The 25,735-nt window shown below is 51.9% G+C and overlaps 5 protein-coding genes, 1 long non-coding RNA gene, 3 other non-coding genes and 1 pseudogene across 9 annotated transcripts; 2 read left to right on the top strand and 8 right to left on the bottom strand.

Moving 5' to 3' along the window:
- Positions 1-13: 13 nt before the first annotated feature.
- SOX15 (SRY-box transcription factor 15) lies at positions 14-1,544 on the top strand. Its single transcript, XM_045570119.1, has 2 exons — positions 14-553; positions 1,197-1,544. Exons 1-2 carry the CDS (start codon positions 21-23, stop codon positions 1,363-1,365), a joined length of 702 nt encoding a protein of 233 aa, XP_045426075.1. The 5' UTR covers positions 14-20; the 3' UTR covers positions 1,366-1,544.
- Positions 1,545-1,551: 7 nt separating this feature from the next.
- Positions 1,552-5,696, bottom strand: MPDU1 (mannose-P-dolichol utilization defect 1). The gene is made up of 7 exons (XM_045570118.1): positions 5,224-5,696; positions 3,640-3,705; positions 3,327-3,459; positions 2,952-3,037; positions 2,712-2,830; positions 2,444-2,554; positions 1,552-2,288 (listed from the first exon to the last, which is right to left on the bottom strand). Exons 1-7 carry the CDS (start codon positions 5,324-5,326, stop codon positions 2,163-2,165), a joined length of 744 nt encoding a protein of 247 aa, XP_045426074.1. The 5' UTR covers positions 5,327-5,696; the 3' UTR covers positions 1,552-2,162.
- Positions 5,123-7,134, top strand: LOC123650893. The gene is made up of 2 exons (XR_006739507.1): positions 5,123-5,949; positions 6,941-7,134. It is a non-coding gene; the product is annotated as an uncharacterized LOC123650893 (long non-coding RNA).
- CD68 (CD68 molecule) lies at positions 6,988-9,280 on the bottom strand. The gene is made up of 6 exons (XM_045570117.1): positions 9,026-9,280; positions 8,395-8,933; positions 8,152-8,271; positions 7,971-8,043; positions 7,697-7,867; positions 6,988-7,382 (listed from the first exon to the last, which is right to left on the bottom strand). Exons 1-6 carry the CDS (start codon positions 9,072-9,074, stop codon positions 7,249-7,251), a joined length of 1,086 nt encoding a protein of 361 aa, XP_045426073.1. The 5' UTR covers positions 9,075-9,280; the 3' UTR covers positions 6,988-7,248.
- An 888-nt stretch (positions 9,281-10,168) lies between these two features.
- Positions 10,169-16,139, bottom strand: EIF4A1 (eukaryotic translation initiation factor 4A1). Its single transcript, XM_045570114.1, has 11 exons — positions 15,975-16,139; positions 14,538-14,586; positions 13,935-14,067; positions 13,343-13,482; positions 12,152-12,320; positions 11,688-11,797; positions 11,315-11,458; positions 11,097-11,234; positions 10,896-10,985; positions 10,562-10,641; positions 10,169-10,472 (listed from the first exon to the last, which is right to left on the bottom strand). The coding sequence occupies exons 1-11, from the start codon at positions 15,995-15,997 to the stop codon at positions 10,328-10,330; spliced, it is 1,221 nt and encodes a 406-aa protein (XP_045426070.1). The 5' UTR covers positions 15,998-16,139; the 3' UTR covers positions 10,169-10,327.
- LOC123621394 lies at positions 10,715-10,856 on the bottom strand. The gene has a single exon (XR_006729122.1). It is a non-coding gene; the product is annotated as a small nucleolar RNA SNORA67 (small nucleolar RNA).
- On the bottom strand, positions 11,893-12,033 carry LOC123621434. The gene has a single exon (XR_006729155.1). It is a non-coding gene; the product is annotated as a small nucleolar RNA SNORD10 (small nucleolar RNA).
- Positions 12,909-13,053, bottom strand: LOC123621408 (annotated as a pseudogene).
- LOC123621406 lies at positions 13,763-13,897 on the bottom strand. Its single transcript, XR_006729134.1, has one exon. It is a non-coding gene; the product is annotated as a small nucleolar RNA SNORA48 (small nucleolar RNA).
- A 782-nt stretch (positions 16,140-16,921) lies between the features above and the next one.
- On the bottom strand, positions 16,922-25,698 carry SENP3 (SUMO specific peptidase 3). Its single transcript, XM_045570113.1, has 11 exons — positions 25,340-25,698; positions 23,760-24,485; positions 22,684-22,923; positions 22,474-22,585; positions 21,940-22,087; positions 21,761-21,808; positions 20,954-21,031; positions 18,324-18,461; positions 18,059-18,142; positions 17,923-17,973; positions 16,922-17,451 (listed from the first exon to the last, which is right to left on the bottom strand). Exons 2-11 carry the CDS (start codon positions 24,472-24,474, stop codon positions 17,341-17,343), a joined length of 1,725 nt encoding a protein of 574 aa, XP_045426069.1. The 5' UTR covers positions 24,475-24,485; positions 25,340-25,698; the 3' UTR covers positions 16,922-17,340.
- Positions 25,699-25,735: the final 37 nt, after the last annotated feature.

The raw sequence follows: 25,735 nt of genomic DNA, 5'->3' as shown, positions 1-25,735 counted from the left end.
CTTAAAGCTTCCTCCAACCCATGGCGCTACCCGGCTCCTCCCAGGACCAGGCCTGGAGCCTGGAGCCTCCGGCTCCCGTGGCTGCTGCCTCCTCATCTTCGGGACCCCAGGAGCGAGAGGGCGCTGGGAGCCCTGTGGTCCCTGGGGGACTCCTCCCGGAGAAGGTGAAGCGGCCCATGAACGCGTTCATGGTGTGGAGCTCCGCCCAGCGCCGCCAGATGGCGCAGCAGAACCCAAAGATGCACAACTCGGAGATCTCCAAGCGCCTGGGCGCGCAGTGGAAGCTGCTGGGCGAGGACGAGAAGCGGCCCTTCGTGGAGGAGGCCAAGCGGCTCCGCGCACGGCACCTGCGCGACTACCCCGACTACAAGTATCGACCTCGGCGCAAGGCCAAAAGCTCGGGCACTGGAGCTCCCCACTTCAGCCAGGGAAGAGGCAGCTTGGCCGGCGGCGGCCCTTTCTGGGGGCCGGGGTACGCGGCCACCCAGGCGAGCAGAGGCTTTGGGTACAGACCGCCCAACTACCCGACAGCCTACCTGCCCGGCAGCTACGGGTGAGTGCCTGGGAGCGGGGTGAGGAAGGAGACGCTTTGCCTCCCTCCTGGAGCCCGGGTGGGGGCGATGCCCCAGGGCCTGGCTGGAGGGGGACCTGAGCCCATCCAAGCTGAGGCTGCTTTGGTTGAGGCTTGGTGGGCACCTTCCCTTGTATTCCCAGGGCCCAGTGTAGGGTGGAGTGGTTAAGGGTTTTCCCAGGAGGCGTTTCCATCTCAACCTGGAGGTGGCGGCCCTGCAGGGACAGGTGACAGACCCCTTGATGTGACTGCGTTCTGGCTACTTGGACGCTCCATTTCCCCCTGCTTCTGGCCTATGTGTGACCAGCCTTTCCCAGCCTCCAGGGCAAGGAGAGGCCAAGCCCATTCTGCCCCTTCCTGGCCTGCTGCCCCAGGAAAACGAGGAAAACAGCTGCACAGCACGCAATAAGCGTGCCCCAACAGGGCCACGCACTCTCTTAAGAGTCTAAGCCATGCTTGGGTCTGGTTCCATGTCTGCTGTACCCAGCGGCCTGGACAGCCAGGGCTGGGTGGGAGGCAAGTTCTACCCCTGTCTGTCCAGAACTGGTCAGACTCGTCCCCTACTTGGGAGCTGCACCGGAACCCAAGAAAAGCACCCTCTAACCCAGTGTTTCTCTCTCTGCAGCTCTTCCCACTGTAAACCGGAGGCCCCTTCGCCATGCTCCCTCCCTCAGAGCGACCCTAGGCTCCAGGGGGAGCTGTTCCCCCCCTATAATCCCTACCTGCCCCCAGGCTCTCCCACTGCGTACAGCCCTCCCCTCTCTGGTGCCCCCATGCCCCTAACCCATCTCTAACTCTCATGGACATGGACCTCCGGGTAAGGGCCTCGCATTCTCCTTTTTCACTCAGAACCACCCCCTACTCCCAGGCTGCAAGCTACAGTTCACAGGCAGCCCGCAGTCTTCCCAGGAGAACCAGGGAGAACACACAACTTATTTTTTTTTTTTTTGTAGGACTAAACACAGTTTTGTATGACTAAATCATGTCTCCTGAGTCTTTATTGTCCCATCACTGTTCCCCCTCATTGCAACTGCAGCAGGAACTAGTCCCCGTCTCCACTCCCTTCCGCCTGGACCTGCCAGAGCAAGAACCTCCTCACCCCACCCTGGGGCCCTGCCTGAGTCATTCCCCACCCCCAGCACTGGAGTCCAGGAGACAGTTCCAGCCAGGCTGGGGAGGGAGGCAGCCACAGCCCTTAGTCCCTCCATTCCACAGTCCAGGTTTTGTCCTCGAGGGACAGAAGGGGAGATGGGAGGACAGGGTAAGATATTTGTCCAGAATAGTGTTAAACAGCTGGAAATTGCTGCTAAAGGAGTCTCAGCCAAATGATTAATAGTACAGGTCCAGGACTTAGAAAAGCACTCCGATGTCAGAATGACAGTTTAAAAGACTCCGCCCCTGTTCTCTCCTTTTCTAAGGATCTGGGTCCACCAACTATCCATTTTCACTAAAAGCAAACCCTGGCTCAAGTTGCAATTGCAGAGGAATGGAGAATGATTAAGTCACACCAGCAGACTGGCTGAGATGGGGAGGACCCTGAGGTTGGATGGGCGAATGGAAACATGGAATGACTCCAGTAGCTGGCTCAGCCCTACTGCACCTTTTTCTGCTTGTGGGCAGGCTTTGCATTCCAGTAGAAGAGGAGCTGGGCAGCGATGAGGCCATTGCAGAGGGAGGAGACCACAAAGGTTCCAGCCAGGAGCAGGTCTCCAGTTTCCTGGTTGTAAGAGACAGAACCAGGGTCACCCTTCAGCATAGCCCAAGAAAGGTTCCCCTAGGGACAAAGGTTCTAGAGAGGGGACACCTTTAGCTCTTAGCCAGAAAGGTAAGATGAAATTTTAGTGCCTTCTAGAGGGAAGAAGGTGCGCTCACCTGAATGGAAGTGAAGATTCGGGCCAGGGAGCCCCCAAACAACAGAAAGACTGTGATGGCTGAGAGCTGACCTGTGTGCCCATTGCGGTAGTTGGTGGCTGCCTGGAGCAGCTAGGGGAAAAGTTGAGACTTTTGGTTCTGTCTTCCCATGCTCCCATCACTGATTTCCCCATTCTCCTTACTCCAACACCCCCACACTTCGGCCTTCTTTTCTGCCTCTGCACCCTGCCCCACTCCCAACATCCTTCCCCTTGCTCCTGGTACCTACCCTCCCCACCACCACAGCAGGCACATTGGAGGCCTGGAGCAGGGTGACTACAGCCAAGGGCGTCAGAGGTGAAAGCAGCACCAGCAGGACCAGGGCGTAACAGGCTAGGAAAGCGACACCTGTGGGTTGGGGAGGCAGAGTCCTCATCAACCTCTCAATGTCCGCCAGCTTCCCCAGGCCTAAGTTCCCAGTGGGTTCCCAGGAGCCAGCACAGCCTACTCTTAGGTAAATCCTCTGCACCTTTTACAGTCTGTCCTCTGTAGTGCATGACCAGGAAGCAGATGGTGATTGTCTGGAGCATCAGGAACAGGGCTTCACCCCAAGAGCTGAAGAGTCAAGAGTTGGAAGGAATAAAAGTGGGCCTGGACAGACCCAGCGAAAGCCTCCATAGCCCATCTACCTGGGGACACAATTCTCTGATTACTGTTTGTCCTCCATAGCCCCACTCATTCTGGATCCTGGGCATTCTTGAGATGCTCACCTCCTCATCACCTCCATTGGTGACAAAAAGATTTCTTAAAGGGCTTAAGCTTTCCTGCCCCTTTACCTCCCTCACTTTAACCCCCATTAGAGTTGTGGGCACATACCCTTGGGGATGAAGGGTGGGCCCCTCACCTGAATGGGAAGCTGTTGGTGATGCTGTAGGCCATGGTCCCAGTCAATGCCACTAACTCCAGCACTACTGACTGGAGACTCAGCCCTTCGGCACTCTTGGCTCCCAGGATTTTAAACACCTGGGGTAGCTTTACTGGGGAAAGGATGAGAAGGGCAGGGTTGAGGAGCCTCCATTCCTTAGGGGTGCAACAACAGCTACAGAAGGGACTGGGAAGCAATGTTAACCCCACTTGCAGTTAAGGGACCCATATACTTCATGGCCTCTCAGCACCTCCCCCCACTCATCCCAACAGCAGGAAAGAGAGATACATACCTAGAAGTGACCCAGCCACAATGCCCAGCCCCAGGCCTTTGCTGAGGAGAATCTTGAGGCAGGGGACTGAGAAAAGAAAAAGGGTTAAGCAGAGAGGATTCCTCCGAAATCCAGGCCAGGGCTTGAAGTGCTCCTATGGGCTGCCCCCCACCTCCACCTCCACCTCCACCACCACCACCCTGGAAGGAAGTCTTGTGTTGTCTGGGGGGAAGGACAATATGCCTGGTCCTTTCTGCTCCAAACCATCTCACATTCAGACTAGGTTACTTTCTAAAATAGCTTTTAGGCCGGGTGCGGTGGCTCACGCCTGTAATCCTAGCACTCTGGGAGGCCGAGGCGGGTGGATCGCTCGAGGTCAGGAGTTCGAGACCAGCCTGAGCGAGACCCCGTCTCTACTAAAAATAGAAATAAAAATTATCTGGACAACTAAAAATATATATACAAAAAATTAGCCGGGCATGGTGGCGCATGCCTGTAGTCCCAGCCACTCGGGAGGCTGAGGCAGAAGGATTGCTTAAGCCCAGGAGTTTGAAGTTGCTGTGAGCTAGGCTGACGCCACGGTACTCACTGTAGCCCGGCAACAGAGCAAGACTCTGTCTCAAAAAAAATAAATAAGAATAAAATAAAATAGCTTTTAGCACAATGCCTTCCCTCTCACCCAATCTTCCATCCCCTACAAATTAACATGTAAACTCCTTGGCTTGACTTCCAAGACTCTTCATTGCTTCCCTGTATGAAGCTGAGCAATGCCCAAGAGTCCTCTAAGCCTTTATTTCCCTCCCCTGGGCACCTGGGCAGCCCAGTTCACCTGTCTTCTCTCTCTAAAGTCAGACCTTCATATCACTCATTCCTGAACCCTCTGATTGTCCCTCGTCCCCTACTCAGCAACTTAACCCTGCCCTTCCAGGACTTGCTTTTATGCCCTGGCCACCCACAACTTCTCTACCCTTGAAGGCTTCCCCTCAAGGAGCTTGACCCAGTGGGACTCAGACTTTCACGGATCATGAATGTGCCTAAAAAAGTGACCCACGAGCTCAGGGGAGGTACCATGAACTGAGAGGGGCAGACCAAGAAGGCTTCCCAAAGGGTCTGATGTCTGAGGTGGACATTGCTGTAGAGTTGCTCCGCAAATACAATGAGGAAGGAAGGCAAATTATTCCAAAATTAGAGGATGAGGAAACGTGGAGGCTGGAAAGAAAGCAATCAGTGTGGCAAGAGCCTTTGGGGTGCCGATGAGGGCCTGATTCACCAGGGGCTTTGAATTAAATTTAACCCTGCTAGCGAGCTAATAAAGGTTGAAATGACTTGACCTGTTTTTATTCTGTTTCGTAAAATCTCAGTCTTCTCGTTTCTCATTGTCGACAAGCCCAAACTTCACAAAGAAGTACTTCAGACTTCCCCTCCTGCCCAAATATGGCGCCCTCCCTCTATGGAGGAGAGACACTTCCGCCCCTCTCAGAAATGACTTCCGCCCAGCTCGGCATGGCAGAAGTCGCCGCTGTCATTTAGTCGGCAGTCACGCCTTGGACTTAGGGTTCGCGGTTGTTCGAGCAGGACTTGGATCCGATGCTGAATAAAACTCACCGTGAAGCAAGTCCCACTGGACGAAAAGTTGGTCGTAGCATTTCTCAGGTACAAGAATCGGCACCAGCGCCCGTTTAACCAGTCCGTCTACCTCGGCCGCCATATTGTAAACCTAGCTTCCGCCAGTCTCTACAAACCGTCATTGCCTTATATTGCGCGTGCGCACCCCGAGCACTCCGCCTCTTGTTCTTCTCCCGCGACGAAACTGCACCGCCCCCTATTCTCCGCTCTTTCTTCCGCCACCCCAGCTTTAGTAGCGTAAAATAGGTCTCATTCAGAGACCACGTTTTGGAAGGACTTCGTTGTTCGCATTGTAAAGCTGTACGCCTGCGCCGTTAGACCTTCCGCGCCTTTGTTTACGCTTCCAGTTCAGAAGCGAGATTTATCCCCCTGCCTTTTTCCGCTCTTCCGGCTAGGCGCCATCTTGCCTTCTCGCAGCCAACTTTATATTGTTCGAAGTTGAGAGTGAAGGAGCGTTATTCTTCAAAATGGCGTTGAGTAGGGGCGCCTGTAGCTCTTTTTCTCCTGTTGTTTCGGTGTCTCCAGAGGGAACAGCGCTGGCGGGAGCAGGACAGTCTGCACTGGGCAGCTCTCCTTAGGCACCGGCCGCGCACACCCACCTTGGAAGATGGGTGCACCAGCAACTGCTGGGCCAGGGACAGTGAAGCAGAGGAGGTGGGGGAGGCAAGCCCAGCTGGGGAGCTGGCAGTCTCCGTGAAGCCCAGGGTGAGGCATCCCTTGGCTTTGGCCTGACGTGGCAGCCCTGGGTTCTCCCCCACTCCTCTGGCCCAAGGGCATACCACGTGCTGAGCAAGGACTTAAGTGAGACCCAGTGGGCACAGCAGCTCTGCTTGGGAGAGGGCACCTTCCATTACTTAGTGCTGCACGCCACCCAGCGTCAGGACGCCAACCCAGGTTGCGCCATCCGGCTGTCTAGCAGCCCTTGGGTAGCTCCTGCTCCACAGTTTGCAAGGTCATAGGGGATGTCTGCAGGTAGCGGTAGGGCTGCCCTACTGGGGGGCGGGCGCGTCTCCAGGCTTTCTGAGACCTACAGCTGGTGGGCGCTCATCCTAGCCCCCAGCGATTGTGCCACAGCCTGCTGTAAAGAAAGGGACTGGCATTCAGTAGTGGTACAGACTATGGCCATGTGGGAGGCCGTTTCTCACATGGACATGAGCTTCCCTGGGTAGACACTGCCTGCCCCCTCACCCCCAATCAGGTACTGGGGACACCAGAGTTGGTTGGGTGGGTGACCCAAGCTGGGGGGCATGCTGTTCCCAGGAGCACAGAGGGTGAGTGTGCAGGTCAGAGTACCTAATGCTCTTGTGGTTGTTGCAGCCCATCGCAGGTGGGGTAGGAGAATCCCACGTGCAGCAAGGGTTTACTCAGGCTTTTCAGCTAGCCCTGGACACGTTGGACAGGGTGGGACATTATCATTGCTCAGGAGCCCCTGGTGCTGCCTCTGGAAATGAAATTCCACAGCCACCCACTCATTGCTTTGGCTGCTGCACCTGTAACTGTGTGTGAAGTGGGGAAAGAGACTTCTGGGATGGATGGCTCCACGGCTTGCTGGAGAGAGGGAACTGGAGCAGCCAATAGTCCCAGAAGAAAGAGGAAGGGACGGAGTGGCAGACACAACACCAGCTGTGCCAGCCTCTGGGGGTGAACCCATGAGGGAATTTGGTCACATATTGACATTTTTGTCCTCCTCCACCAGTTGTTTCTGGCTCTCTGAGACTCAACCATGGAAGGCACAGAAAGGCATTTGACAAGAAACTCATGGCTTTTAATCCTGGCGGGACAAGGGAAACCAAAGACAAAGATTTGAGTAGGTTTCACTACTCTTCCTGCTGGGAATGGGGGAGGGAGAATCTCACATTTAATAAAAATCTCTCCACTCTTCCCTCCCAATTGCATTATCTCTATTTTTTGTTCTTCAAGAAAGAAAAGGAAGGAAGATGACTCTGTCTTTGAGTCAGTTGCACAGTGAGGAAATGAGGGTGCCCTGGGGGCTGGGGCAGATGCTCAGAGGGGTTGGTAGGTGGGTGGGCGTCTCCGGACAATGCAGAAGGCAACAAGCACCAGGGTGAGGAGGCCAAGGAAGATCAGGCCGATGATGAGAGGCAGCAGGATGGATCGGTCGCTGGGGCAAGAGAAACCTGGCAGAAGGACAGGGCAAGTGGGCATTGCAACATGGTGGCTGAGATAAAGGTAGGAGGAAGGAGGGATGTGGGAGACGTTGGGGAGTAGGAGACTGGTGAGGAGCTCACCATGAAAACTCTGCAATAAATTAAAGGGGAAAATGAGCAGAGTCCTGCAGAGGAGGGGACATTGCCATATAGGCATGACAAGCCTGAGAGAGGGAGGAAATTTGGGGGTTTAAAACGGGAGATGACTGGCTTATAGAGGTCTGGGGAAGGGGATTTCAGTGCGGTGGGAGAATTGTGGGAGAGAAAAAGGAGGTAGGTCTTACTTGGCCCAAAGACCCCTGTGTGGGGCAGCTGAGCAGCCTGTAGTCTCAGGGAGAGCAGGTCGAGGTGGAAGGCTGGTGAAAGCATGATGCTCGAGTTTCTGCAACTGAAGCTCCAGCCCAGGGGTGCTTGGAGATCTCGAAGGGATGAATTCTGAACTGAGAATGTCCACTCTGAAGGAGTGAGGAAGGGTCAGGTCCTGTCCACCTTCCCACCCCAGCCTAGTCCCATCAGGAGCCCCGGCATCTAGTGTTAGCAAAGAGGAAGGTTACTCACGTGCTGCCTTGGGGAAGGACACATTGTACTCCACAGCCATGTAGCTCAGGTAGACAGTGCTCTGCTGTGGGTCCTGGGGGAACAGAAAGGCTCGGGGCAGCAGGGGGAGTGGAGTGAGGATTATAGGGATAGGGCACTGGGAGGGTGTGTGAGGGATGAGGGTGAAGTCTCTGAGCTATACCTGCTGGAATCCAAAGCTGAGCTGTCCATAGGGGAATGAGAGAAGCAGGTGGTGGTGAAGACCCTCACAGCCCCCCTCAGCCTTGGTTTTGTTGGGGTTCAGTACAGAGATGCCCCAGGCCTGCGGAAGTTAAAGATAGAGGATCACAAGACTACATACATGGCTACTATTCTTCTTTCCTCCCTCTAAACCATAGCAGGTCCCTTCCTTCCCCTCACGTCCCCTGCTGTGATTTAGCTTTACCTCTGCTCCACCCTGGGTTGGGTACAGGACTCGAATCTGAATCTGGGCATGGAGCTGGACACAGGGCTGGGAACCGTTAGTCCACGTGTAGTTTCCAATAGCCTCCTGGGAGCCCGGGCTAGGGCTTGGAGGGGGTGGTGGAGGTGGTCCTGGCTGGGGGGAACTGGTGGACAGTCCCGGGCTGGTGGCAGTGCTGTTGCTTGTGGGATGAACTGTGGCATTTCCATGACTGGTGGTGGTGGTGGCAGGATTGTGAGTGGCAGTTGTGGGTCCCTGGCTGGTAGCAGTGCTGTTGCTTGTGGGATGAACTGTGACATTTCCATGACTGGTGGTGGTGGCAGGATTATGAGTGGCAGTTGTGGGTCCCTGGGTGGTGCCTGTGGTGGTGGCTCTGTGAGTGGTAGTTTTGTGGCTCTTGGTAGTCCTGTGGCTGGTTGTTCCAGGGCTTGTAGTGCTTTCTGTAGCTGTCGGTGTCACCGTGAAGGATGGAAGCAGAGTGGCCGATTTTTTATGAGGACAATCATTTCCTGTCCCCTGGGCTTTCAACAGAGGTGAGAGAGACTGGTTAGTTAAGTAACCCAGGGACAGGCTCCTTCCCAGAGGCTCCCTCCCTCCAGCCCTTTCTCCTTACCTGCTAGTAGCCCCAGCAAGGCCCCGGAGAAAATCACAGCCAGCCTCATGGCAGGACCGCCTCACCCAAAGTCCAGCTAGGCTGTGAGGACCAGTTGCTCAACCCTATTCCCTCAGCCTTCTCTCTCAGAAAGGAGGAAACGAAAGACTTTTACTTCCTGTTACTGAACAATCCCACCCCCAACCTGACTCAGGCACCTCAGCTCCAGCCACCAACCTCTTAGTCATTTATCTTTGTAATTAACTGAGGGGACTATTGGCTCCAGCTTTATAAGCGAAACTGTCAGTCAGGGCAAAGTCAAGAATATCACGTGGACACAGAATGAGATGGAGTTCTGGGGCAGTTCATCCATAGGGACTGTTTGTCTCAGCAGAACCTGCTCAGCAGCTGCGGCAGGCTGTTGTAAGGCCAGCTGAGAACCAGCAGGTCCCTCCCCTCAGGCCTCCCAGGAAGTGAGCTCAGCAGTAACTAGAAACAGTTCATCTCCACTCCCATTCCCCTTGACCCCTTTACTCTCCCACCCATCACTTCCTCTTAGCCCAGGCACGTGAAGCACTCATGACAGTGCACACCCAACCCCTCCAGGGGGTCACACTCTCCTGTTCACTTTACTTTTCTCAGGGCTGCAGGTGGGGGGGGGGGACAGAGGAAAGGGATCATCTAACTTAGATGGCATTCAGAAGGAAGGAACACAGCCAAGTTATTAGCTGGTGAAGCGGGAGGTGACATGTACTCAGCAGCAGGTGGGGAGAGGGAAGGGGAGGTTAAGAAATGAGAAGCCCAAACAGGCAGTTTCCAAGTCATTTTATTCAGAATTTTGTGTTTGTTTCCTGAATCAATAAATACTATACAAAACAATGTAAAAATGGCTACCATTTTCTCTCCCCTGCTCCCCCCACCTGGGGACAATCCCCTGCACCTCACTTGGGGGTTTCAGGGGTTTTGCCTCCAGATTTGGTCCAGCAAATGAGGTTGAGTGACATATATAGCCCCTTGAGTAATTTTCAAAGGGATTTGGCTGGGGCCGGGAGAGCCTCTGGGATCTGGAGGTTGACTAGGTTAGGGAAACGGATTAGTGTTTTTTGGGAGCAGAGACGGCGCCTGGGGCAAGAGCCTACCCCAAAGAAAAGGGTATCTAAAATGTTCACGGTTCCTTCTTTTGCCTCAAAAAGTGACATTTATTCAAAGAAAAAAAAAATGACAAGATGTCCATCCCTTGGCTCCCTTCCCTCCCCCCTCCTGCTGCTCCTCAGCCCCCCAAGATTGAACCCTGGCTGGGGCTAGGTAGCAGGACAGCCCCTCTCAGATGAGGTCAGCAACATTGAGGGGCATCTCCTCAATGGAGGTGTTGTAGAAGGTCTCGATGTCTCGAAGAGTCCTCTTGTCTTCTTCTGTCACCATGTTAATAGCCACACCCTTACGGCCAAACCGTCCACCACGACCAATTCTGAAAAACAGGATAAGGAAGGGGATGAGGATTAGAAACACCAAAAGCTTCAGCCAGAGGTTGGGCACGTGTTCCAGATCTACGCTTACCTGTGAATATAGTTTTCCCTGTTGGTAGGAAGGTCATAGTTGATGACTAAAGAAACCTGCTGCACATCAATGCCTCTGGCCTATGGCAAGAAAGACAACAACATCAGCATGTGAGTTAAGAGGACAAAATCCACCCCAAGGGACTTAGAGTATACATGTAGGCAGCCAAGGGAAGGCAAAGGAAACAAGCATCCTCTGTCCTCTGAAGACCTTACGCATGCCTGTTTTTATTCCAAGTTGCTACTTTCCTGAGAGAGGCACTAGCTGGCCCCTTGGAGAGGGAATCACCTTGGATTCTCCCTTTCCTGTTTGCTCTAAATTCCCCTCTACTCACCAGCAGGTCAGTGGTAATCAATACTCGGCTAGAGCCAGAACGGAACTCCCTCATGATCACATCTCGTTCTTTTTGGTCCATATCTCCATGCTAGAAGAGAGAAGCGTGGAGCAGGTAGGCAAATGAACACCAGCAAAACTGGCTTTAGGCAGGACTCTGACTGACATCCACAGTAAGCTGGTAACAAGGGAGAAAATTCACCATGGCAGAAACAGTGAAATCTCGGGCATGCATCTTCTCAGTGAGCCAATCGACCTTCCTTCGGGTGTTGATGAAGATGACTGCCTGGGTGATGGTCAGGGTTTCATACAAGTCACACAGCGTGTCCAGCTTCCACTCCTGGAGGTGGGGGGAAATTATCAGTCAGGGGCTATACCCAACAACTTACTGCCAGGCCCGCCTCCTGCACTGGGCCCCACCTCTCGTTCCACATTGATGTAGAACTGACGGATACCCTCCAGGGTTAACTCTTCCTTCTTGACAAGAATCCGGATGGGGTCCCTCATGAACTTCTTGGTCACCTCAAGCACATCAGAAGGCATTGTAGCCGACAGCAAAACCACCTAATGAAAAAAACAAGTCAGCTTTAGGGTGGTAAATACTTCATTGGTGCACGCCCCTCCCTTCCCCTTGTATACCTAAAACCGAAGTGGATGCAGAATACGTTTTAAGTTGAGGGTGAGAATCTAGAATTCTGTATGGTTCCTCTGGAACTTAATACTGTTCTTTGCCCCAACTACACCATCATCTAGAACCACTGCTATACAAAAAAAAAAAGGCTGTCTTTCTCACCTGGGTGTTGCTGTTGAGCTTTTGGAATATGTCATAGATCTGGTCCTTAAATCCACGGCTTAACATTTCATCAGCTTCATCCAGTACAAACATTTTGATATATTTGGGAGCTAGATTAGAAAAAAAAATACCAACGTATATAGTAATAAGGGAAATGTGAAATATATTCTTTCCTGATAAAGAATATAAAGGGCACAGTTGGTCTGCTCTCAGAATACAGATATTGATCCTTTGCCCAGGACCTCCCTGCCAGGCCAGACAACAGCCCTGGGAAGTAGAACACTACCTGGGCTGGGATGACAGGGAAGCCAGGCTCAGATGACACGCATGGGGTTCATCACAGAGCAACTTTCAGTGAAGGGGAAACTAGCATCCTTGGGAATGGCATTGGCTTAAGCTACAAGACTAGGAAACCATGCACAAGAGGGAAGTGACCCAGAGGGCTGGAAAATTAAGTTACTTACACAGGTATCTCCGGTTAAGCATGTCAAACACTCGGCCAGGGGTACCCACGATGATATGGGGAGCTTCCATCTGCAATTTCTGCACCTCAGCACGCACGTTGGTGCCCCCAATACAGGCATGACAGGAGGCACCCATGTAGTCTCCTAATGCCATGACCACCTTCTGTATCTGAGCCCAGAGAAGATAGGTGTTCACATATCAGCTAGAACTGGCCAGGCCCCATTTTTAATGCTTCTTATATATTTGCTATTTTCAACTACTATGAGACATACACTATTATTAAACTTACTTTCCAGGTGAGAAACAGGCAGAGGCTAAATGACCCACTTATGATCATTCTGCCAATAAATAGCAAAGATAGGACTCAAACCCAATCTGGTTTCTCAGTGTACATGGATTTACAATGCCTCCCTGAAATAATTTTAATAGTTTCCCATTCTAGACAGAATCCTTCACTTTACTGAAAGCTAGTTGTGATCTGTTTATTTCACAGCAACCAGTTTTATGAACTGGATGACACATATGCACATCCTGTTGCACCCCTGCCACAGAACCCAAGCTAGGTAGTAATGTCCACACTTAAAAAAAGCATGCTTTGGTTATGATCTAACTTCTTGCTTACTACATTACCTGTGTCCAGAATAATCATTACATCTGCCAAACATTTAAAAATATTAGCTGAGCCTCAGTATTGATATGAAACTAGTGTTTCCCCTCTAACACTCAGAAAGAAAATGGGAGTCCAGCATTAGGATTTTATGTGCCCTAGGCATGAAACAGCTCTGGCCACCAACCCAGGCATCAAGCTAGGATGAACAAAGGACTATCAGTCTGCTCTGCCCCTGACTGATATAAGAGCAACACCACCAATGAGGTGTCTCTTTGCCCATTGCCAGGGGGTTTGCCCATAAAGCAGCCACCAAACTTGCCTAGCCAGCCAAGCTCCACCCAATAGCCTTCCCATTTGACGCAGGAAATGGGTGGAGAAGTGGTAGCTATGTTTGGGAAAGAAATGGCTTATAATTAACCCAACAAGTCTTGAGAGAGCTAGAAGTCATCAACTCATCTCCCTTGGTAAGGAGCACCTATCTCTTCTTCCTCCAAGGTGGGAGGAGTTGACTTCCCTTGACTTTTGGTTGTGCTTATCATCCGTAAATCAGCCCTTCAGGAGGGAAAACCCACATTCTTACCTGCTGAGCCAATTCTCGAGTGGGTGCTAGGACCAAGGCCTGGGTGGCCTTTAGATCCAACTCAATCTGCTGCAGAATCGATATAGCAAATGTGGCTGTTTTCCCAGTCCCAGATTGGGCTTGAGCGATCACATCATAACCTAAACAGATAAACAGGAGGAGTTAAATGTGGTACAACATATATACTGTAGGCTCATAGGACATTCAAGCCTTAGTGATATCCATAAACAAGCAACATTGCAAATTTAGCATGCTTCAGAAACTTTACTTCACTAATCACCATAGTTACACAATGAAAACAAATCAGGAAATAAAAACATATTAACTCATTTAGTATTATACCAAGTTGGGACAGAAATAAAGCTATAAAACCAAGCACAAGCTGGCTACAGTACTACTCATTAAAAGAAAACCGGCAATTCATGTGACCAAGGCATGAACCAGGCATAGGCAGAAACCAAAAGCCAAGCTAGGATAAACAAGGGGTTGCTTTGTCCCTGGCTGATATGAGATGGGCACCACCAACCAGATGCCACTCTACTCAGGGCTGGGACAGTCCAGAATCTAATGTTCTGGGGCTGAAAAGTCTCACCCTTGATACAAGGAAGAATGGCTCGCTGCTGGATGGCAGAGGGCTTCTCAAAACCATAGGCGTAGATACCACGGAGGAGGGACTCCGAGAGGTTCATGTCATCAAAGCTGTCAACAATCTCATTCCAGTTACTCTGTAGGATGCAAGGAAATTAAAGCCTGAGTGGTGTTAAGAGGTGGGCTGGGCTAGCAAGTAGGATCTGGTGCCTACACCAAAGCTTCAGCACCCAAAAGCCCCCCTCCCTTTAGGGAAGCCAGCTGCTTACAGATGGTCTGAGAAGTCACTCTAAGGGGCCAGTCTACTTAACTTCACACTACCATGAGGCTGAGGACTGTAGGAGAGGAGGACAGGACTCAATTTGAATGTCATGTTTTACACACATCCTCAGGAACATAAATAAGATTTCCAACAAACCACTGTAAAGGAGATCAGATACTCATGGAAGGGGCCTTCACTAACGCCAGTTAGTGTGCATTTAAAATGAACCTTCTGCTCTGCTTTAACTTATACCTAAATCATGGAACAACTCCAGAAACCTGTGGTCACAGTAAGCACTGCGTTTCTCAGAGATGGAGGGCAGTGGTGGTAGGGGCTCAGTCTCACCTCGATGACGCCTTCGGGCTCCATCCCATCAGGGCCATTGTCTCTGGATCTGTTGGTTTAAAGCACGAGTTTTGTCTCCTGCCCAACTGAAGCACTCAAATCCTGACAGCGGGCTCTTTCCTGTCAGCAACTGGCCCTGCATGATGCCATCAACCTTCACTCCCAGATTCTAGCCTCACCAGTTCTCAAAAGACAGTCAAGTAAGTTACTTTAAAACTGAACCAAGCGTTTGCCCCATCTCAGCAGCAGCTCAGGCCAGGCCGCCCTGGAAATGATGGGGTAGCCCCTCCCTAAGGACCCAAAGGCTGGAGGGATTGCCTCCACGCTCAGTGCCCGGATGTGGTGCCTGTTACCGGGCCCACGTGTCCTGGGCCTGGCCGCTCAAAGCCCCAACGCGTGCACCACCCAGTACAGCACCAGGGCGCCGGAAGTCCCGCCCTTCACCTCCCAGATCCGAGGGTAGGACATCCCCTTCCCCCCACGTCATCCCGCCCGCGCCCTCCCCCACCCCTCCAGCCGATCTCCCCCCTTACAGTGCCCGGATGTGGGAGGCCGCGGGCGGTGGCGGCCTCGCGCACAATGAGCCCCAGCCGAGCTAGCAAAGGGGGACATTGCACAACACTTAGAAGCGAAGCAGACTGGGGGAGGGGAACACCTCAGACGGCCATGTGCTCGCTCCCTCGACCACCCGGCGGCGTGCCCCCCCCACCTCCATGGAACAATCCACATCCCGCCCGCCCCCGTCGCGAAATGGCGTCGCCCTCCCATACCTCTGACCGCTCACCCCCGAAGCAAAGTGGACCTGCCCATCCGCAGTTTGCCAATTGCCCGGCTTGTGCGGCAAAATGGACCTGCCCGCCCGGCGCCGGGTGGGCTCCTGGTGCCTCACGCGGCCGCTCCTCGGGGTTAGGCTCAGTCCTGGCCGTCAAGAAAACCAGCACACTGAACGGCCGGTTTCTTTTCCCCCGACCCATATTTCAACCGCGACGAAACGACTGGATCTGAACACCCAGCCACCCCCGCCTCTCCCGAGTGGTACCGTCAGAATCCTTCGGACCCCAGCGCGAGCCCTCCCCCTGGCACAGCGAGGCAACCGGACCTGCCTGCCGGCTCTGGGCCACCTCTGTCTTTCTTTCCCACGCTAAGTCGCGACCTCGTCTCACCACTCAGCGCCGGGACTTCTCGCACGGCACCGCCTTAGACCGAGGCCTCGTAACGAACCTCGCACACTCAGCCCTAGCCGGGCTGTCCTCGCCCTCCGCCTCGGCCCTGGTGGCAGCATTGGCCATGGACCTTCCCCCACACACCCCCAGGACGGTTCCTCCCGGCTTGGTTTTACCCCGCAACCCTGGTGGGCCTCTCAGCTCCCCCCGGCGGGCCCCTCGGAAGGGAGCGGCAGGGTAAGTAGGCACAATCTCCTGCAAATGCCTTTCTTACCGGGAATCCTGACTCGCAGACATGATCCTTAGAAACTAGGGCGGAGTGCCCGCCTATCGACAACTTATAGAGCACCCGACCCCGCCCCAGCCATCGCATTGGCTTGCCCGCCTCGGCCCCGCCTGCCGGCGCTCAGCAACTGCGCATGACGTTAGTTCGTAGGCGCTCAGGCACGAGGGGAACCATTGGATAACTTGAGCACCTATCAAGGTGAAGACCCGCCCCGCAGCCTGATTGGCTAGAGGGCCCGCCTTTCTCGCCGGTACGGAAGTGACATCCGGGAGTCAGGCCTCGAGGCCTGGCAGCCATCTTGGGGCCCTGCACCCTTACACGTGCGGAGGAGATAGTGCCTTAGTCATGTGGCTTTGTAGGCCCTATCACGCGAGGGGGGCGAGGCCTCAGCCTCCAGGGACTTCCGGGCTTCTGGGACTACCATTTCCCTTTACTTCTGCCCTAAGTCTCCACGGAACCCAAATTTAACGTTCTCCCCTTCCGCAGAAAAGAGATGGGGCATTGCCTGGATGTGTTCTAAGTGTGCCAGGGATGAAGGAATCAAGAACCATATCCTAAGGACTGGGAGGATTCCGTGGCTGGAGGAAGGAGTGGAAAAAACGACTTCTGGGCCTAATAACATTTGGGATAGCTGTCATGAATCCTAGCTGGCCCCCTCCCCAGTCCCTTCAGTGTCCAGTTCCCCAGCTTCCCTCTCAAGGTCTCTTTAATTTTGAGGCTTACCTACTCTCCCTCTTCCTGCCCTCTGCTCCCCTGGCTGGAGGATTTGTTTGGGTGATGAAGACATGGTGTTGCCATTGCCTAAGCCAGGGATGGAAAGCTAGCCCCTGAAGTATCAAGACCCAGAACAGGTCAGCTAACAGCACTGGCTGGAAGAAGGCCTGAGATAAGCATATCCACTAGTTTGAGGCCCCTTAAGGAAGACCACCATTTATGTATCTCCAAAGGATCCTTTATTGACCAGAGCAGGACCGTGGCATTTATATATATATATATAAAAAAATGTTTGAAGATCTGGCAGGCAGTAATCCCGTTGCCCGCCCACCACCCTCAGCACTGATTTCCTGCCCCTGGCAAATGGAAAGGGGATGATTGCCCCACCCAGGCCACAAGGCCACACTCCCCTGCAAGACAGACGGAGAAAGGGGCTTTACTGTAGCCACCCCCTGCCCATCAGAAATCAACAAGTATTCTCTCAAAGAAAAAAAAAATACAGAAATCAAAACATTTAAATATGAAAAACCAAAGGGAATTGGGTAGGGAGAGACAAGAGAGAAAAGGAACTGGAGTTTCTCAAGAAGGGTCGCACATGTCCCCCTGCCCATTAATGGGCTCGGGGTCTGGGGTACGAGGCTCACACAGTGAGTTTGCAGTGACACAGCTCCTTGTAGATCTGCCGACGAAGTTTGGGCATGTCCTGCTGGGTGAAGCTGAATGGCTGAGACAGGGCCAGGTGCTTGCAGTACTGGGTGTTAACAAGGCAGGCCATGAGAACCACCTACTGAGCATCCCCCACCCTGAGGTCAGGACATTACATAACAGATATATCTCACTTAATCTTTCAGAGAATATACCCATTTCACATACAAAGGGAGCCAGGGTCCCATAGTCTGGGTTTCAAAAACAGCCTGACTCTAAAGCTAGCATTCTTACTTGGTATATGATAGACCTAGAGTTTCAGAGGGAGAAAATACATTGAGTTGAGTGTCAGGAGGCAGCTCTATCAGTGCCAGGGACCAAGGATCAGAAACCAATCCCAACGTGAGATGGAGAAGCCCAGAAGACCAGTGAAATCAGGGTTTCTATGTTCTAACACAGGTTACTCTCTGCTCCACAACTAGATGTGAGCCAAGTGAGGGATGCAGAACAGCCTCCCAACCCTTTAACTCAACTGACTCCAGAGCTGGAGGAGGAGAAGGCCTCATAATGTGCTTACCTGCAACACAAAGGCACCACAGTCGCTGTCATTATTCTGCCTGGCCACATTCTAGAGAAGAGAAAGAACATAGGCCTTTACCTGGAGACTTCCAGGGAAATGACTTCAATTTATACCCCTCCCTCTGGACACTTACCATTTTGAAGTAACCTTTCCAGCCCTGGTGGAAATCCAGTCGGTCTTTCTTCACAGCCTCTGCCTGTAGATACTTGGCAATATGCTACGTGGATGGGGAAAAAGAAAAAGTGATGCCTGAAGTTTCCCAACCGAACCCAGGGCACAGTGGTGGGAGACACAATGCCCAGGCTGCTCCTCAAAGGTCCAAAGCCCACCCTTTTCCCTGGAATGCCTTGCCACTGGCATCTGCACATTTTGCCCATCTCCCCACTACCCCTTCAAACCTTAGGGCAGCGGCGGTTTAGGGTGCGCTGCGAGTCAAAATAGGTGATGGTGCGTCGCCTCACATCAACAGAGATGAGAGACCAGTGCACCTCCAGGTGGATGGGGATTAGCAGTAGCTCCTTATTGAAGATGTCCACCTAAGGAGACAGTGCTAGAGGTCAAGTACAACACACAGGAGTCCTGCTTATTGCTATGAGGGTTCCAAAGAGGAACACAGGGGCAGGGAAGGGAGCCAAGTGGGAGAATAGAAGACCCAGGCCCTAGATTGTAGGCAAGGCTCAGCATTTGGATGTTTAGATTCTCCAGGGTAAGGAAGGAAGGTAGGACAAAAGAGGCGGTGTCAGAACAAACACTGAGAGCCCATGATGGGCCAGGCACTTTCACACATTAAGGAAGAAGTGCTTAGTAGCTAAGAACCCAGGCTCAGTATTCTGGAACCAGACTGTCAGATTTCAAATCCAGCTCCTCCATTTACTGGCTTACGACCATGGGCAAGCTACTTAATAACCTTCTATACCTCAGTTTCCTTATCTGTAAGAAGGTGAAAATAATACTACCTACCTCATCCATTTGTTATGAGGATTAAACTAGTGAATATCCGTAATACACTTAGAACAATGCATGGCATGAAGTAAATATTCAATCAGTTAATGCTCACAACAATCATACCAGGAAGTTCACACATTTAACCTAAGGGATAAGGAAACTGCTAGTTGGAAAGTGGTAACTTGCTCAAGGCCACAGAAATAAGAAATGGCAGACGTGGGATTCAAACTCAGGTATACTGAAGGCCAAGACCTTTTCACTGTATGTCACCCTTGCCTCTACTGGGAGAAGTGGGCCTGCCAGTTCTCTGAGGGTGTAAGCTCTTGAACTTGGAGACAAAAATTAGGAGATGCTAGAGCCAATAGTCCTACCTCATTGTGGAAGTTTCCTTGCTTTTGAATTGAAGAGCAGGGAAACCAGAGGAGAAAATAACTCTTGATTTTCCTCACACAAACTGTTCCTCTCCCACTTTTGCCCAGTTACCTAGGCCAAAAACCTAGGCAGTATATTCTTACTCCTATTTTGTTTTGTTTTGTTTCATTTCTTATATCTAATCTGTAGAGGAAAAAACCAAACTCTCCTACTATATTTTCACAACACAAAATACTTCTGTGACCTCTGGTCACCAAGTGAGTAGAGATTTCTCCCCACCAACAACCAATCAATTCTGCAACAGACACCAGCTGGGTATCCTCCAATTCAATTCTGACACTATCTACCTGGAAGTAGCATCAGATCCCACAGATTGAGGACTCAGTCTCATAACACTGCCCACCAATTCTGATGCCAACTGTAAGCCCCAGGTTGTTTTACCTGTGATTCTGCCCAGGTAATCTGGGTTCCTATAACTACTTCCCTGGGTTTGATTAACTTGCTAGAGTAGCTCACAGAACTCAGGGAAACATTTACTTACATTTACTGGTTTATCATAAAGGATATTATCAAGGGTACAGACGAAAAGATGCATAGGGCAAGGCATGTGGGAAGGAGTGTGGGGTTTCCATGCCCTCTCTGGAACCTCCATGTATTCAGCTATCCAGAAGCTCTCTGAACCCTGTCCTTTGAGGGTTTTATGGAAGTTTCAGTACTAGGCATGACTGATTAAATCATTGGCCATTGATTGGCTTAATCGTCAGCTCCTTTCCACTCCCCAGAGGTTGCGGCTAAAAGTTCCAACCCTCTAATCATGGCTTGGCCTTTCCAGTGACAGCCTCCATTGTGAAGCTACCTAGAGGGGCTAGCCATCAATCAACTCATTAGCATACAAAAGGACACCTTTAGAGATCCCAAGGATTTTAGGAGTTGCATGCCAGGAGACAGGACAGATACCAAATATGTATTTCACAAATCACACAACCTGACACAAAGTCATACTGGTTCAACCTGTAAAACTTATCATAAAACTTCTGCCTCTCTCTTCCTTTAGCACTGCACTCCAAGTTTCTCACCTGACTACTGACTGTGCTCCTCTCCTGCTTCTGCTCTTTGCCCCCTTTCAATCTATCAGCAAAACAGGAGTTTAAAACTGGAGGCACTTCTCAGCCTGCTTAAAACTCTTCAAGGGCTTCTCAGTACACACAGAATAAAATTTACCCTCCTCAGCCTACATGACGTACTCTCTGACCAAATTTCTATCAGTCTTCCTTTGCTCGCTCTGCTCCAACCACATGGGCTCTCTGTTCCTCAACCATGTTCTTTTTCACTTTGGGTCTCATGTACTTGCTGTTCCCTTTGTCTAGAATACTCTTCTCCCAGATCTGTACATGGCTGGTCCCTCATCATTCAACTCTCAGCTATGAGAGGTGTTCCTAGACACCCAATTTAAAGCACCCACCTCCCATGCTATCACATTACTGTTTTGATCTGCTCATAGCACTTAACAAGCTGAAATTTAACTTGTTTATTCTCACTCCACAAAGTTTTCCTTATTTAATATTCTATTCTTAGTGCCTAAAAAGTGCCTAACACACAGGAGACATTTAATCTTTGAAAGACTGAATGAATAGGATCAGGGAAAGGGCTCATAGAAAACAGAACTTTAGAGGCAAGGTGTTACTTAAGTAGATGTGAATTCATAACTCACGTTTTTGGTCCACCTTTTCACCCCATCATAACCCTTGGTACGGAGTTTATCATAGAAGAAACTGTTGAAGAAATGCACCTGTGCCAATGACACAAAAGAGCTGGATGGAATTAAAAGACCACAGACCCTCCCGAGAAGTCTCCCCCCTCTGCCAGTCTACTCCATTTCAGATGGCTCTAAGAACTGGTTTCAACAATCTGCACACAAATTCACTAATTCACTGACAGTAAGAAAACAAATTATTGTTTTTAAACTTATCTTTTTTTTTTTTTAAAGACAGGGTCTCACTCTGTCGCCCAGGGTGGAGTATAGTGGCACAATTGTATAATAGTTTACTCTAACTTCGAACTCCTGGGCTCAAGTGATCCTCTGGCCTCAGCCTCCCAAGTAGCTGGGACTACAAGCATGCATCACCACGCCCGGCTAATTTTGTTTCCTTTTTATTTTTGTAGAGACGGAATCTCACTGTGTTGCCCAAGCTAGTCTTGAACTCCTGGGCTCAAGCAATTCTCCTGCCTTGGCCTCCCAAAGTGTTGGGATTATAGGCATGAGCCAGCACACTTGGTCCCTAACTTTATCTTATAGATAGGCTCCCATCCCAATTCTTGAGTTTAGCCATAGGGAAAAACACTAAAAACTGGCGAAAGGAAAAGAATTGATAAATTCAAGGCCAAGATTATCATCTACCACCTCTGCCCCAGAAACGGAGACCTTCTTTATGTAAAATGGAAGAGATGAAAGGGACTGAAAAAGCTGCTTAGAACTGCAGAAGTTCTTTTGGGAACTGAAATATCTGGTTGGGCCTACCTTTTCAGGCACCGTGTCCATGACCAGGTCTCCATACATGTTCATCACCTGGGTAAAAGATGGGAGGCAACTTGCCATGGAGGGTGCAGCATGGGTACAGGGCTCCCCCATGCAGAGGGCCCCCAGACACCCTGAGCTCTGAATCCCCTCTCAGGCATGTTTCTCTACCCAATTCTCACCTGGTCATTGAGCCAGTTCTGTCCATACAAGGTCCCCAAGTCATCCATGGTCAGCACATGCCGCTTATAGGCCACTCGAAAGCCCCTCACCATAGCATTGCCTGGCATCCGCTGGTATGACTGGATCAACTGCAGCACCAGGCCCTTCCTGAGTAGGCCAAGGGTGGAGTCACACAAGAGACGATGCAGCTGGGGCACATAGAAATACCTACTACTTCCTAGAATAAAGATCTTAACTGACCCAGTTGTTTTTTGTTTTTTTTGGCATAGGTCCCCTTGAGGCTCTGCTGAAGGCCCACTTCCTAGAAAGAGGCACATGAATACTCAGGTATACACAGTATTCAAGGTGCCAGGTAAAGACCCTCCCAGGCAGGTTACAGGGACTTGGCCCCTTGCCTGCAGATTCCTCCCCTTCAGCTCTACCTTCATTCATCTCCCCAAGTACAACCCTATGGGAGAAAAGGCAGCAGCATTCTCTCCCCATCCCCCAGGTCCCAGACCTCCTTTGAAGGGCACTGGTCTTTTAAGCCTCACCTAGAAGGCGTAGAGAACTCCTGCTGGAAAATGTCCTCCAATTTCTCTACTACCTCATCAGTGCTGAGGGGGATGAGGCTGCCATAAGTTTGAAGGAATTCATCTAAGATGCCTGAGTGAGGGAGAGAGAAAGGAGTGGGGTGAGGCCTCCAGACTCTGCTCTAGGAGTCAGCCAAGAGAAAAGAAGCTAGGTCCTCTAGGGCTCCTTACTCTGTACGCAGGTCACATGCTCCTCTCGCAGGGGGCTATGCTGGCCAGCTTTCTCCCCAGGCCGCTCTGCCTCTTCCGCAGTGCCCAAATCTGAGCCTTGAAAAAGCTCCTGGGCCACATGGTCCCCGATGCTGCATACATTGCTTATGAGGATGCTGGCATCAGGGGGTGCCAAGCTGCGCTCCCCTTCTGGCCCAGATGGTCCCCCAAAGCCATTGGGCAGAGTACATGAGAGGAGGCCTACAGGGCAGGGGAAATAGAATGGGGATGAGAAATCGGCCAGATGAAAGGACAATGAGACACATACAATGAACGATGGACACAAATGGTAAGACCACAAGAAGGATAAACTGAAGCAGAATCTACCAATATAAGAAATGGAGACCACAAAGCATAAGGTAAGGATGTCCAAGAGATTCTAAAAGGACAGGGAGAAACTTCCTACTCACAGACAGGAGGAAAGAAAGAAAAGATTAGCATTCAGAGATGTAAATTTCAGAGATATTTGTCACCACTAAATACCAAACACCTAGCATGGTACCCAGCATAATATATAGGCTCAACAAATATTTGAATGTTTAATAAAGATATAGAAAGCTGAAATCATTTGGCTGGAGTTCTCCAAAAGGGAAATATTCTGAGCGAGAATGTCACACACAACCATACAAATGATATACTTCAATATTGGGAGAGGTCCCATACCATCACTATGAGAATGGCACCTTCTGGAGATGTTCACACAGGGGCTCTTATCCTGAGAGGCCTAAGAGGGATTTCAAGTGGACAAGACCGTCTAATTTTTCTAAGCCACAGCTCCTTTTCTCATCTGTGCTCAAGACCAGAAGACACCAACTTAGGGATTCTGTTTCCAGCCCTCATTGTCTCCTAGGCTTACTTTCTGCTCAGAGTGGGGCTTAATGAAGACATTTTGCAGCTACTCTGAACCCCTCACTCTGCCATCCTACTTTCCTTAGGCCCAGTTCTCACCAAAGCAAGACGCTCCTGGTGCTCCAGGCTCTTAGCCATCCCTATCCCCCCACCCCACCCCACCCCACCCCACCCCTTTCCCACCTTACCTGAGTCAGGGTCCAGAGGAGATTTTGGAGTCCACCTTAGTCCATCTTCCTCCATGGGGGGCCCAGAGGGCACTGGTGGAGACCCTCTCACCCCATCCTCAGCCATGAGAGCACCTAGCAGACCCAGCCGGGGTGGAGGTGGTCCCCGGGGGGAGTCAAAACGACAGCAGGGTGATGGCACCTGTGGCGTCGCACCCCCTTCCTGGGGTGAAAGATGGTTCTTGGGGTGTGCAAGGCTCCGCCGCCGGCCCCGGTGGCGCCCCCAAAGCTTCCAGTGGAATGTCAGCGAGGTGCTTTTTGAGTACAGCAGCATCCGGAAGGCTCTCATAGCTCGGCGGCGGCGCTGTGAGCAGGTTTTTCGATGAGTGGGGCGGGGAGGGCGAGGCCGCTGGGAGGTTCCCAACTGACCCCATCTGGGGGGCAGCCTCCAAGCTGCCACTTCCTCCTCCTCATCTTCCTCCTCCTCCTCCTCCTCTTCTTCCTCCTCTTCACTAGCTGAGGCATCAAAAGAGGGTCGAGGGACAGGGAGGCGTCTGGCTGGCACTGTGGTCCCTGACCCAGGATCTGGCCCAAAGCCTCCACCTGACTTCAGTCGGGGTTTGGGGGGTGGGGGCCAACGAAGACGCTCCCGCCTGGGGCTTGAGTAAGCTGGGCCTATGCCAGGTCCGGGAGGCTCAGGGCCCCAAGACCCAGTCCCTTGTACAGTCTCTTTCATCTTCCAGTACCCTGTAAAACAAAGGTTAGGGTATCAGAATCCAAACATCCTGTCCCCCAGATCCTGCATCTCTTCCTTAGCATGATCCCTCTGGATTCAGACACAGATAAACTAAGAAAAGAGGAAAAACATGAAACTCCTAACTTCAGATTTTCCCACTTAACATGGTCCACAAAGGGCCCTTTAGATTCTCTCCCCTGCCCAGGTACAGGAAAGGGAAACTGGCTAAGCACCAGGCCTCAGGGATCTTATTTCTCAGAGCGCGAGGTCAAACCCAGTAGTATTGTCAGGCTCTACTTCTGTACTTGAATACCACCAGCGCTGTCCTTTGAGAGCCTAATAAGAATGATTTCTTTGCTCAGGCAGATGGCTCAAGAGAGGAATCCTGACATGATACAGTACTACCTGAGGAGAATACAACTTTCACAGGGAAACTGTGAGCTAGAGTGGGAAGACAGTTCTTCTCTGCCACCCTGGAATGAATGGAAGGTGTGGGCATGCTGAGGTCATCTCAGGAGGGAATGGGGATGCCAGGGCTATGGTTCAGGTGATTCAGTCTGATAAAAGGGGAAGGACTTTGAAGGAAACTGAAAGAGAACAGAATCGGTGCTGAAGCAGCCGAACCAAGGCTGAATTGAGACAGAATTGAGCTGCGCGAGCCAGGCCGACCCAGCCCCGCCTGCTTCATCCCCGGGAACCAGAATGAGTCCCAGCACCGGTGTGGTCCTATGAGCTCGGACGGCTCGGCGCACAAGGGCCTTAAGAAGCCCCTAGGAGGGCCTCATGGCTCCGGTTAGGTAAGAGCGAGGCCCAGGAATGGGAGAGGTCACGGCAGGGGTAGGGGGAGGGATGGGGGCGTCCTCACCGGGAGCAGGGAAGCCGGGCGGACGGGCCCGAGGGCGGGCGTCTCCGGCCTCAAGCTTCCCGGCTCATCTCTCCGGCGACGGCGGCGGCCCCGCCACTCCTGCTGTCTTCAGGCACAGCCGTCTCAATTCAGGATTCCAACGCTTCTGGGCCGCGTGCCGCGCCGACCCGCCGCGGCCGCCTCCTGCTCTGCTTCAGCCTCCACCACCTCCACCACTACCACCACCACCGCCGCCACCACCTCCTTCTCCTCCCCCTCCTCCTCCTCCTCCTTCCCCTCCCGCGAGCCCCAAGCCCACCGGCGGTAGTGGCGCACGATTACTACGTCACACCCGGCGAAGAGCGCCGGCGCGGCTACCACGCGCCCTGTCTTGCCTACCCAAGAACGCAGGCGCCA

The sequence above is a fragment of the Lemur catta genome, chromosome 15 (genome assembly GCF_020740605.2).
Source record: "Lemur catta isolate mLemCat1 chromosome 15, mLemCat1.pri, whole genome shotgun sequence".
Lineage (NCBI taxonomy): Eukaryota > Metazoa > Chordata > Mammalia > Primates > Lemuridae > Lemur > Lemur catta.
This window is presented reverse-complemented; position numbering and strand designations above follow the sequence as displayed.

Coding starts and splice junctions, on each gene's coding strand:
- EIF4A1 (XM_045570114.1), bottom strand. CDS start 15,997: ATGTCTGCGAGTCAGGATTCCCG. Junction 14,587..15,974: donor TCTGCGAGTCAGGATTCCCG/GTAAGAAAGGCA, acceptor TTAAACCAACAG/ATCCAGAGACAATGGCCCTG. Junction 12,321..13,342: donor CTCGAGAATTGGCTCAGCAG/GTAAGAATGTGG, acceptor CTCTGGGCTCAG/ATACAGAAGGTGGTCATGGC.
- MPDU1 (XM_045570118.1), bottom strand. CDS start 5,326: ATGGCGGCCGAGGTAGACGGACTGGTTAAACGGGCGCTGGTGCCGATT. Junction 2,831..2,951: donor CAGAGGACAGACTGTAAAAG/GTGCAGAGGATT, acceptor CCCAACCCACAG/GTGTCGCTTTCCTAGCCTGT. Junction 2,555..2,711: donor CTGCTGTGGTGGTGGGGAGG/GTAGGTACCAGG, acceptor CTTTTCCCCTAG/CTGCTCCAGGCAGCCACCAA.
- CD68 (XM_045570117.1), bottom strand. CDS start 9,074: ATGAGGCTGGCTGTGATTTTCTCCGGGGCCTTGCTGGGGCTACTAGCA. Junction 8,272..8,394: donor CAACCCAGGGTGGAGCAGAG/GTAAAGCTAAAT, acceptor TAACTTCCGCAG/GCCTGGGGCATCTCTGTACT. Junction 8,044..8,151: donor TCAGCTTTGGATTCCAGCAG/GTATAGCTCAGA, acceptor CTGTTCCCCCAG/GACCCACAGCAGAGCACTGT.
- SENP3 (XM_045570113.1), bottom strand. CDS start 24,474: ATGAAAGAGACTGTACAAGGGACTGGGTCTTGGGGCCCTGAGCCTCCC. Junction 22,088..22,473: donor GAGTTCTCTACGCCTTCTAG/GTGAGGCTTAAA, acceptor TGGCCTACTCAG/GAAGGGCCTGGTGCTGCAGT. Junction 17,974..18,058: donor GGAAAGGTTACTTCAAAATG/GTAAGTGTCCAG, acceptor TCTCTTCTCTAG/AATGTGGCCAGGCAGAATAA.
- SOX15 (XM_045570119.1), top strand. CDS start 21: ATGGCGCTACCCGGCTCCTCCCAGGACCAGGCCTGGAGCCTGGAGCCT. Junction 554..1,196: donor TACCTGCCCGGCAGCTACGG/GTGAGTGCCTGG, acceptor CTCTCTCTGCAG/CTCTTCCCACTGTAAACCGG.